The 11170-nt window shown below is 41.6% G+C and overlaps 1 protein-coding gene across 1 annotated transcript in view; it reads right to left on the bottom strand.

The window, feature by feature from the left end:
• Nucleotides 1–95: 95 nt before the first annotated feature.
• wnt2 (wingless-type MMTV integration site family member 2) overlaps nt 96–11170 on the bottom strand; it is a 34351-nt gene continuing 23276 nt past the window's right edge. Inside the window, exons 2-4 of the mRNA XM_068313254.1 lie at nt 889–1166; nt 526–790; nt 96–301 (exon numbers count right to left, since the gene is read on the bottom strand). Coding sequence (XP_068169355.1) covers nt 96–301; nt 526–790; nt 889–1166 — 749 coding nt within the window. The remainder of the gene's footprint in view (nt 302–525; nt 791–888; nt 1167–11170) is intronic.

Raw genomic sequence — 11170 nt, 5'->3', positions numbered from 1 at the left:
TCCGTGGGGTTCAGTCCGGTCCACACACCAGGTTCTGAGGTGTCCGTTATCCAACGACAGCCCCTCCCAGGGGGGCGTGGCGCCGGGCAGGTCGGTCACGTGTGTCCCTTACAGGTGTGAACGTCCACCTGCTGGCGGCAGTCCCGGCAGCGCACCGCGCAGCACCAGTGGAACACGCACTCACACCGGGCGGTGCGGCTGACACGTGACGTGTCGTAGCCCCGCCCACAACACAGCACCTCACAGCCGGCCGCGCCGCGTGACGTCCCGTTGCAGACACGCCCACCCGTCCCCAGCGAGCCTGTGGGCGGAGACAAGTGTCAAGATAGGACAGCAGCATTGGACGACATCACTGTGACATCACTGACGACGCCTTGGAGGCGGGGCTCCTCTTAACACCCTTAACCCTAGTTGATGTTAACTATTGGTGGATTAACTGAGAAACTTAATGAGATCAAACATAAAGGGGCGTGTCTGACTTTTGATGACCAGGAAGTGACGCCAGTGCGTTAGCGCAGGAGGTACCTGATTGGTGGTCTCCCACGCAGTAGTCAGGTGAGTCCTCCAGGTACACCAGGTCGTTGCTCCCGGGCCGTTTGAGGCTTTCATGCGCCGCCGTGAACCCGGTGCCATACTGGTTGAGCACCACCTGTATGGCGCCGTTGTACCGGCGGCGGAGGTGGTCCCCGGTGCGCCTGAAGTCGGCCATGGCCAGCCAGCAGGTGCGGAGGCTGCAGGAGCCGCTGACGCCGTGACACTTACACTCCAGCCTCATGAAGCGCTTCACCGCCTGGACGAGAGCGAGGAAGAGGAGGTTTGATTGTCTCCCCTGGACTACCAGTCACTGACGTGTGAAACCAGAACAGCGGTTCAGACCCCCCCTCTCACCTTCCTGCCAGCGCGATTGTTGTGCAGGTTGATGAGGGCGCGGCCGTCCCTCCCCGTCCTCTCCTTGGCGTCCACGAAGGCCCGGCTGAAGCGCACGGCGTGCTCCACGTGGTCGCTGCAGCCCCCCCAGTCGAAGGCGCCATTCTTGTCCCGGGACGACCCCTGTTTGGTGGGGTCACAGGAACAGGACTGCAGCTCGCCACGACTGCAGGCGCGTGCCAACGTGTAGACCACACCGGCTGAGGAGACGGCGTACAGGAAGGCCGCCTCACGGCTGCCTGACGGGACGAGAGACACTTCATTACTGAAAGAAGCTCTCCTAACCCCAACACCACCCTAACCCCACCCTAACCCCAGCCTAACCCCACCCTAACCCCACCCTAACCCCAGCCTAACCCCACCCTAACCCCAGCCTAACCCCACCCTAACCCTAACCTAACCCTAACCCCATCCTAACCCTAACCCACCCTAACCCTAACCCCACCATAAGACCACCCTAACTCTAACCCCACCCTAATCCTAACCTAAACCTAACTTTACCCTAATCCTAACCACTAACCCCACCCTGACCCTAAACCTAACCCCATAACCCTAACCCTCTGACCCTACCCCTATCCCAAAACCCCTTAACCCTTTAGTCTGACCACAACCCTTACAACCACCCTAAACATCAACCCTAAACAAAACCTAAGACTAGACCCACCCTAACCCCAAACTCTAACCTCACCCCAAAGTCTAACCTCAACCTAACACTAAACTAACCCTAACCTAACCCTCTAATCCTAGCCCTAACCCATAACCCTCATCTAACCCTAACACTAACCCCACCCTAATCTTTACTCCTAAACCTAACCTAAACCTAACCCTAACCTAATCCAAAAAATTTTTTTCAACCCATTGGTCTAGTAGAAAAAAAGTATGTTTAGAAGTTTTGAAACTCTGGTCTGAAGAAGGAAACACTTTTTGACCCGCCGGTCAACAAAATATTTTTGACCCACCAGTCTCAAAAAATTCTTGACCCTCCGGTTAACAAAAATTTTTTTTTTTGTCCCGCCGGTCTAAAAAATAAAAAGTATGTTTAGGTGTTTTAAACCCCTGGTCTGACGAAAAAACAATATTTTGACTCGCCAGTCATAAAAAAAATTTGACCCGCCAGTCTCAAAAAAAATTCTTGACCCTCCGGTCATCAATAAAAAAATTTTTTTGTCCTGACGGTCAAAGAAACAAAAAGTATCTTTAGGAGTTTTGAACCCCTGGTCTGAAGGAGAAAACACGTTTTGACTCGCCGGTCAACAAAAAATTTTTTTTTTGTCCTGCCAGTCTAAGAAACAAAACGTGTATTTCGGAGTTTTGAACCCCTGGTCTGAAAAAGGAAACACTTCTTGACCCGCAGGTCAACAAAATATTTTTGACCCGCCAGTATCAAAAATTCTTGACCCGCCGGTCAACAAAAAATTGTTGTTGTTTTTTTGTCCCGCCGGTCTATGAAAGAAAGAGTATCATTAGGACGTTTGAACCCCTGGTCTGAAGAAGAAAACACTTTTTGACCTGACCGACGACTAAATATTTTTGACCGGCCAATTTTTTTTATCTTGCTGGTCTAAAAAAGAAAAGGTATCTTTAGGAGATTTAAACCCCTGGTCTGACAAAAATTTTGACCCGCCGGTCAACAAAAAAAAATTTTTTTCTCCTGCCAGTCTAATAAATAACAAGTACCTTTAGTAGATTTGAACCCCTGGTCTGACGAAAAACCAATATTTTCACCCACCAGTTTCAAAAAAATTTCTTTTTTGTCCTGCCGGTTAAATAAAGAAAAAGTATGTTTAGGAGTGTTGGACCCCCAGTTCTGAAGAAAAAAAACACTTTTTGTCCCGCCGGTCAAAGAAATATTTTTGACCCGCCAGTCTCGAAAAATTCTGACCCGCAGGTCAACAAAAAAATTTTCTTGACCCGCCGGTATAAGAAAGAAAACGTATCTTTGGGAGATTTGAACCCCTGGTCTGACGAAAAACCAGTATTTTGACCCACCAGTTTCAAAAAAAATTCTTGACCTACCGGTCAAGAAAAAATTTTTCTTGACCCGCCGGTCAACAAAAAATTTTTTTTTTCTCCTGCCAGTCTAAGAAGGAAAAAGTATCTTTAGGAGTTTTGAACCCCTGGTCTGCCGAAAAATCAGTATTTTGATCCAGCGGTCAGAAAAGTTTTTTTTGATCCACCAGTCAGAAAAAAAAAAATTGACCCGCCAGTCTCAAAATGAATTCTTGACCTGCCAGTCAACAAAAATTTTTCCTTGACCCGCCGGTCAACAAAAAAAATATTTTTTTTGTCCTGCCGGTCTAAGAAAGAAAATCTATCTTTAAGAGTTTTGAGACCTGGTCTGACGAAAAAAATATATTTTGACCAACCGGTCAGAAAAAAAAATTGACACACCTGTCTCAAAAAAATTCTTGACTCGCCGGTCAACAAAAATTTTTCCTTGACCCGCCGGTCAACAAACAAATATTTTTTTTGTCCTGCCGGTCTAAGAAAGAAAAAGTATCTGTAGGAGTTTTGAACCCCTGGTCTGAAGAAAAAAAACACTTTTTGACCCGCCGGTCAACAAAATATTTTTGACCCCCAGTCTCAAAAAATTCTTGACCCGCCGGTCAACAAAAAATTTTTCTTGACCCGCCGGTCAACAAAAAAAAATTTTTTTTTTCTCCTGCCAGTCTACGAAGGAAAAAGCATCTTTAGGAGTTTTGAACCCCTGGTCTGCCAAAAAAACAGTATTTTGATCCGGCGGTCAGAAAAAAAAATTGACCCACCAGTCTCAAAATAAATTCTTGACCCGCCGGTCAACAAAAATTTTTCCTTGACCCGCCGGTCAACAAAAAAAATATTTTTTTTGTCCTGCCGGTCTAAGAAAGAAAACGTATCTGTAGGAGTTTTGAACCCCTGGTCTGACGTAAAAACAATACTTTGACCCTCCAGTCAGAAAAAAAAAAATTGACCCACTAGTCTCTAAAAATTCTTGACCCGCCGGTCAACAAAAATTTTCCTTGACCCGCCGGTCAACAAACAAAAATAATTTTTTTTGTCCTGCCGGTCTAAGAAAGAAAACGTATCTGTAGGACTTTTGAACCCCTGGTCTGAAGAAAAAAAACACTTTTTGACCCGCCGGTCAACAAAATATTTTTGACCCCCCAGTCTCAAAAAATTCTTGACCCGCCGGTCAACAAAAAAATTTTTTTTTTTTTGTCCTGCCGGTTTAATAAAGAAAAAGTATGTTTAGGAGTTTTGGACCCCTAGTCTGATGAAAAAAAAACACTTTTTGACCCGCCGGTCAACAAAATATTTTTGACCCCCCACTCTCAAAAATTTCTTGACCCGCCGGTCAACAAATAATTTTTCTTGACCCGCCGGTCAACAAAAAAACATTTTTTTTTGTCCTGCCAGTCTAAGAAGGAAAAAGCATCTTTAGGAGTTTTGAACCCCTGGTCTGCCGAAAAAACAGTATTTTGATCCGGCGGTCAGAAAAAAAAATTGACCCACCAGTCTCAAAATAAATTCTTGACCCGCCGGTCAACAAAAATTTTTCCTTGACCCGCCGGTCAACAAAAAAAATATTTTTTTTGTCCTGCCGGTCTAAGAAAGAAATCGTATCTGTAGGAGTTTTGATGCCCTGGTCTGACAAAAAAACAATACTTTGACCCTCCAGTCAGAAAAAAAAAATTTGACCCACTAGTCTCTAAAAATTCTTGACCCCGCCGGTCAACAAAAATTTTTCCTTGACCCGCCGGTCAACAAAAAAAATATTTTTTTTGTCCTGCCGGTCTAAGAAAGAAAAAGTATCTGTAGGACTTTTGAACCCCTGGTCTGAAGAAAAAAAACACTTTTTGACCCGCCGGTCAACAAAATATTTTTGACCCCCAGTCTCAAAAATTCTTGACCCGCCGGTCAACAAAAAATTTTTTTTTTTTGCCCTACCGGTTTAATAAAGAAAAAGTATGTTTAGGAGTTTTGGACCCCTGGTCTGATGAAAAAAAACACTTTTTGACCCGCCGGTCAACAAAATATTTTTCACCAGCCACTCTCAAAAATTTCTTGACCCGCCGGTCAACAAAAAATTTTTCTTGACCCGCCGGTCAACAAAAAAAAATTTTTTTTTGTCCTGCCAGTCTACGAAGGAAAAAGCATCTTTAGGAGTTTTGAACCCCTGGTCTGCCAAAAAAACAGTATTTTGATCCGGCGGTCAGAAAAAAAAATTGACCCACCAGTCTCAAAATAAATTTTTGACCCGCCGGTCAAGAAAAATTTTTCCTTGACCCGCCGGTCAACAAAAAATTTTTTTTTTTTGCCCTACCGGTTTAATAAAGAAAAAGTATGTTTAGGAGTTTTGGACCCCTGGTCTGATGAAAAAAAACACTTTTTGACCCGCCGGTCAACAAAATATTTTTCACCAGCCACTCTCAAAAATTTCTTGACCCGCCGGTCAACAAAAAATTTTTCTTGACCCGCCGGTCAACAAAAAAAATTTTTTTTTGTCCTGCCAGTCTACGAAGGAAAAAGCATCTTTAGGAGTTTTGAACCCCTGGTCTGCCAAAAAAACAGTATTTTGATCCGGCGGTCAGAAAAAAAAATTGACCCACCAGTCTCAAAATAAATTTTTGACCCGCCGGTCAAGAAAAATTTTTCCTTGACCCGCCGGTCAACAAAAAATTTTTTTTTTTTGCCCTACCGGTTTAATAAAGAAAAAGTATGTTTAGGAGTTTTGGACCCCTGGTCTGATGACAAAAAACACTTTTTGACCCGCCGGTCAACAAAATATTTTTCACCAGCCACTCTCAAAAATTTCTTGACCCGCCGGTCAACAAAAAAATTTTCTTGACCCGCCGGTCAACAAAGAAAAATTTTTTTTTGTCCTGCCAGTCTACGAAGGAAAAAGCATCTTTAGGAGTTTTGAACCCCTGGTCTGCCAAAAAAACAGTATTTTGATCCGGCGGTCAGAAAAAAAAATTGACCCACCAGTCTCAAAATAAATTCTTGACCCGCCGGTCAACAAAAATTTTTCCTTGACCCGCCGGTCAACAAAAAAACATTTTTTTTTGTCCTGCCAGTCTAAGAAGGAAAAAGCATCTTTAGGAGTTTTGAACCCCTGGTCTGACGAAAAAACAGTATTTTGATCCGGCGGTCAGAAAAAAAAAATTTGACCCACTAGTCTCTAAAAATTCTTGACCCCGCCGGTCAACAAAAATTTTTCCTTGACCCGCCGGTCAACAAAAAAAATATTTTTTTTGTCCTGCCGGTCTAAGAAAGAAAAAGTATCTGTAGGACTTTTGAACCCCTGGTCTGAAGAAAAAAAACACTTTTTGACCCGCCGGTCAACAAAATATTTTTGACCCCCAGTCTCAAAAATTCTTGACCCGCCGGTCAACAAAAAATTTTTTTTTTTTGCCCTACCGGGTTAATAAAGAAAAAGTATGTTTAGGAGTTTTGGACCCCTGGTCTGATGAAAAAAAACACTTTTTGACCCGCCGGTCAACAAAATATTTTTCACCAGCCACTCTCAAAAATTTCTTGACCCGCCGGTCAACAAAAAATTTTTCTTGACCCGCCGGTCAACAAAAAAAATTTTTTTTTGTCCTGCCAGTCTACGAAGGAAAAAGCATCTTTAGGAGTTTTGAACCCCTGGTCTGCCAAAAAAACAGTATTTTGATCCGGCGGTCAGAAAAAAAAATTGACCCACCAGTCTCAAAATAAATTTTTGACCCGCCGGTCAAGAAAAATTTTTCCTTGACCCGCCGGTCAACAAAAAATTTTTTTTTTTTGCCCTACCGGTTTAATAAAGAAAAAGTATGTTTAGGAGTTTTGGACCCCTGGTCTGATGAAAAAAAACACTTTTTGACCCGCCGGTCAACAAAATATTTTTCACCAGCCACTCTCAAAAATTTCTTGACCCGCCGGTCAACAAAAAAATTTTCTTGACCCGCCGGTCAACAAAGAAAAATTTTTTTTTGTCCTGCCAGTCTACGAAGGAAAAAGCATCTTTAGGAGTTTTGAACCCCTGGTCTGCCAAAAAAACAGTATTTTGATCCGGCGGTCAGAAAAAAAAATTGACCCACCAGTCTCAAAATAAATTCTTGACCCGCCGGTCAACAAAAATTTTTCCTTGACCCGCCGGTCAACAAAAAAACATTTTTTTTTGTCCTGCCAGTCTAAGAAGGAAAAAGCATCTTTAGGAGTTTTGAACCCCTGGTCTGACGAAAAAACAGTATTTTGATCCGGCGGTGAGAAAAAAAAATTGACCCACCAGTCTCAAAATAAATTCTTGACCCGCCGGTCAACACAAATTTTTCCTTGACCCGCCGGTCAACAAAAAAAATTGTTTTTTTGTCCTGCCGGTCTAAGAAAGAAAACGTATCTGTAGGAGTTTTGATGCCCTGGTCTGACGTAAAAACAATACTTTGACCCTCCAGTCAGAAAAAAAAAATTTGACCCACTACTCTCTAAAAATTCTTGACCCGCCGGTCAACAAAAATTTTTCCTTGACCCGCCGGTCAACAAAAAAAATTGTTTTTTTTGTCCTGCCGGTCTAAGAAAATCTATCTTTAAGAGTTTTGAGACCTGGTCTGAGGAAAAAATAATATTTTGACCAACCGGTCAGAAAAAAAAATTGACCCACCTGTCTCAAAAAAATTCTTGACTCGCCGGTCAACAAAATTAGTCTAAAAAATTTCATAAAGTTGTCCATTTTTTTCAACTCGATCATTCCGAAAAAACATTTTTTTTGACATTCGTAGATTATCAGATCTTTAAAAGTTTCTTACAACTTTTGCTGTTCATAACAGGTATTTAGTGTAGTGGATTGGGACAGGTTTAATACTCAGGAGGTTTGGGTTCAATCCCCAGCCTGGGTGGTTTTGCCTTGTCCCTATTTTTGTTCAGTTACTTCTTTTACTTTGCCTCATTCTGGGAACCAGAATTTTACCCCCTTCTTGTAATGTAATATAATTTGCCCGAGGGGATGAATAAAGTATATCTTCTTCTTCTTCTCCTTGGTGTTGTTAAAATTCTTCTTGTACCGTAATGATTAAAGATATCAATATTTTTCTTTTTCTTGTCACTCAGCCAGCATAGCTCACTGGAAACATGGTGGGCTGCCATACAACAGACCTTAGTTCAAATCACGTTGAAGACTTATAATTTTGCTCTGACAGAACCTCCCATTTCAATGTCACAGACTTTGTAACCTGTTGCTCTGAAAGACCCGCCAGTCTCAAAAAATTCTTGACCCGCCGGTCAACAAAATTTTTTTCTTGATCCGCCGGTCAACAAAAAAAATTTTTTTTTCTCCTGCCAGTCTAACAAAGAAAAAGTATCTTTAGGAGATTTGAACCCCTGGTCTGACGAAAAAACAATAGGTTGACCCACCGGTCAGAAAAAAAAAATTTGACCCGCCAGTCTCAAAATAAATTCTTGACCCGCCGGTCAACAAAAATTTTTCCTTGACCCGCCGGTCAACAAACAAAAATATTTTTTTTGTCCTGCCAGTCTAGGAAAGAAAAAGTATCTGTAGGAGTTTTGAACCCCTGGTCTGAAGAAAAAAAACACTTTTTGACCCGCCGGTCAACAAAATATTTTTGACCCCCCAGTCTCAAAAAATTCTTGACCCGCCGGTCAACAAAAAAAATTTTTTTTTTTGTCCTGCCGGTTTAATAAAGAAAAAGTATGTTTAGGAGATTTGGACCCGTGGTCTGATGAAAAAAAAACACTTTTTGACCCGCCGGTCAACAAAATATTTTTCACCAGCCACTCTCAAAAATTTCTTGACCCGCGGGTCAACAAAAAATTTTTCTTGACCCGCCGGTCAACAAAAAAACTTTTTTTTTTTTCCTGCCAGTCTAAGAAAGAAAAAGCATCTTTAGGAGTTTTGAACCCCTGGTCTGCCGAAAAAACTGTATTTTGATCCGGCGGTCAGAAAAAAAAATTGACCCACCAGTCTCAAAATAAATTCTTGACCCGCCGGTCAACAAAAATTTTTCCTTGACCCGCCGGTCAACAAAAAAAATATTTTTTTTGTCCTGCCGGTCTAAGAAAGAAAAGGTATCTGTAGGAGTTTTGATGCCCTGGTCTGACGTAAAAACAATAATTTGACCCTCCAGTCAGAAAAAAAAAAAGTGACCCACTAGTCTCTAAAAATTCTTGACCCGCCGGTCAACAAAAATTTTTCCTTGACCCGCCGGTCAACAAAAAAATTTTTTTTTTGTCCTACCGGTTTAATAAAGAAAAAGTATGTTTAGGAGTTTTGGACGCCTGGTCTGATGAAAAAAAACACTTTTTGACCCGCCGGTCAACAAAATATTTTTCACCAGCCACTCTCAAAAATTTCTTGACCCGCCGGTCAACAAAAATTTTTTTATTTTTTGTCCTGCCGGTTTAATAAAGAAAAAATATGTTTAGGAGTTTTGGACCCCTGGTCTGATGAAAAAAAAACACTTTTTGACCCGCCGGTCAACAAAATATTTTTGACCCCCCACTCTCAAAAATTTCTTGACCCGCGGGTCAACAAAAAATTTTACTTGACCCGCCGGTCAACAAAAAAACATTTTTTTTGTCCTGCCAGTCTAAGAAGTAAAAAGCATCTTTAGGAGTTTTGAACCCCTGGTCTGCCGAAAAAACAGTATTTTGATCCGGCGGTCAGAAAAAAAAATTGACCCACCAGTCTCAAAATAAATTCTTGACCCGCCGGTCAACAAAATTTTTTTCTTGATCCGCCGGTCAACAAACAAAAATTTTTTTTCTCCTGCCAGTCTAACAAAGAAAAAGTATCTTTAGGAGATTTGAACCCCTGGTCTGACGAAAAAACAATAGGTTGACCCACCGGTCAGAAAAAAAAAATTGACCCGCCAGTCTCAAAATAAATTCTTGACCCGCCGGTCAACAAAAAATTTTCCTTGACCCGCCGGTCAACAAAAAATTTTTTTTTTTTTTTCCTGCCAGTCTAAGAAAGAAAACGTATCTGTAGGAGTTTTGATGCCCTGGTCTGACGTAAAAACAATACTTTGACCCTCCAGTCAGAAAAAAAAAATTTGACCCACTAGTCTCTAAAAATTCTTGACCCGCCGGTCATGAAGAATTTTTCCTTGACCCGCCGGTCAACAAAAAAAATATTTTTTTTGTCCTGCCGGTCTAAGAAAGAAAACGTATCTGTAGGAGTTTTGAACCCCTGGTCTGACGAAAAAACAATAGGTTGACCCACCGGTCAGAAAAAAAAAATTTGACCCGCCAGTCTCAAAATAAATTCTTGACCCGCCGGTCATCAAAAATTTTTCCTTGACCCGCCGGTCAACAAAAAAAATATTTTTTTTGTCCTGCCGGTCTAAGAAAGAAAACGTATCTGTAGGAGTTTTGATGCCCTGGTCTGACGTAAAAACAATACTTTGACCCTCCAGTCAGAAAAAAAAAATTTTACCCACTAGTCTCTAAAAATTCTTGACCCGCCGGTCAACACAAATTTTTCCTTGACCCGCCGGTCAACAAAAAAAATATTTTTTTTGTCCTGCCGGTCTAAGAAAGAAAAAGTATCTGTAGGAGTTTTGAACCCCTGGTCTGAAGAAAAAAAACACTTTTTGACCCGCCGGTCAACAAAATATTTTTGACCCCCAGTCTCAAAAAATTCTTGACCCGCCGGTCAACAAAAAATTTTTTTTTTTTGTCCTACCGGTTTAATAAAGAAAAAGTATGTTTAGGAGTTTTGGACCCCTGGTCTGATGAAAAAAAAACACTTTTTGACCCGCCGGTCAACAAAATATTTTTCACCTGCCACTCTCAAAAATTTCTTGACCCGCCGGTCAACAAAAAAAAATTTTTTTTTGTTCTGCCAGTCTACGAAGGAAAAAGCATCTTTAGGAGTTTTGAACCCCTGGTCTTCCAAAAAAACAGTATTTTGATCCGGCGGTCAGAAAAAAAAATTGACCCACCAGTCTCAAAATAAATTCTTGACCCGCCGGTCAACACAAATTTTTCCTTGACCCGCCGGTCAACAAAAAAAATATTTTTTTTGTCCTGCCGGTCTAAGAAAGAAAACGTATCTGTAGGAGTTTTGATGCCCTGGTCTGACGTAAAAACAATACTTTGACCCTCCAGTCAGAAAAAAAAAATTTGACCCACTACTCTCTAAAAATTCTTGACCCGCCGGTCAACAAAAATTTTTCCTTGACCCGCCGGTCAACAAAAAAAATTATTTTTTTTGTCCTGCCGGTCTAAGAAAGAAAATCTATCTTTAAGAGTTTTGAGACCTGGT

This window comes from Antennarius striatus, chromosome 4, assembly GCF_040054535.1.
Source record: "Antennarius striatus isolate MH-2024 chromosome 4, ASM4005453v1, whole genome shotgun sequence".
Taxonomy (NCBI): Eukaryota; Metazoa; Chordata; class Actinopteri; order Lophiiformes; family Antennariidae; genus Antennarius; species Antennarius striatus.
The sequence above is the reverse complement of the archived record's forward strand: the minus strand, read 5'-3'. Positions and strand labels throughout refer to the sequence as shown.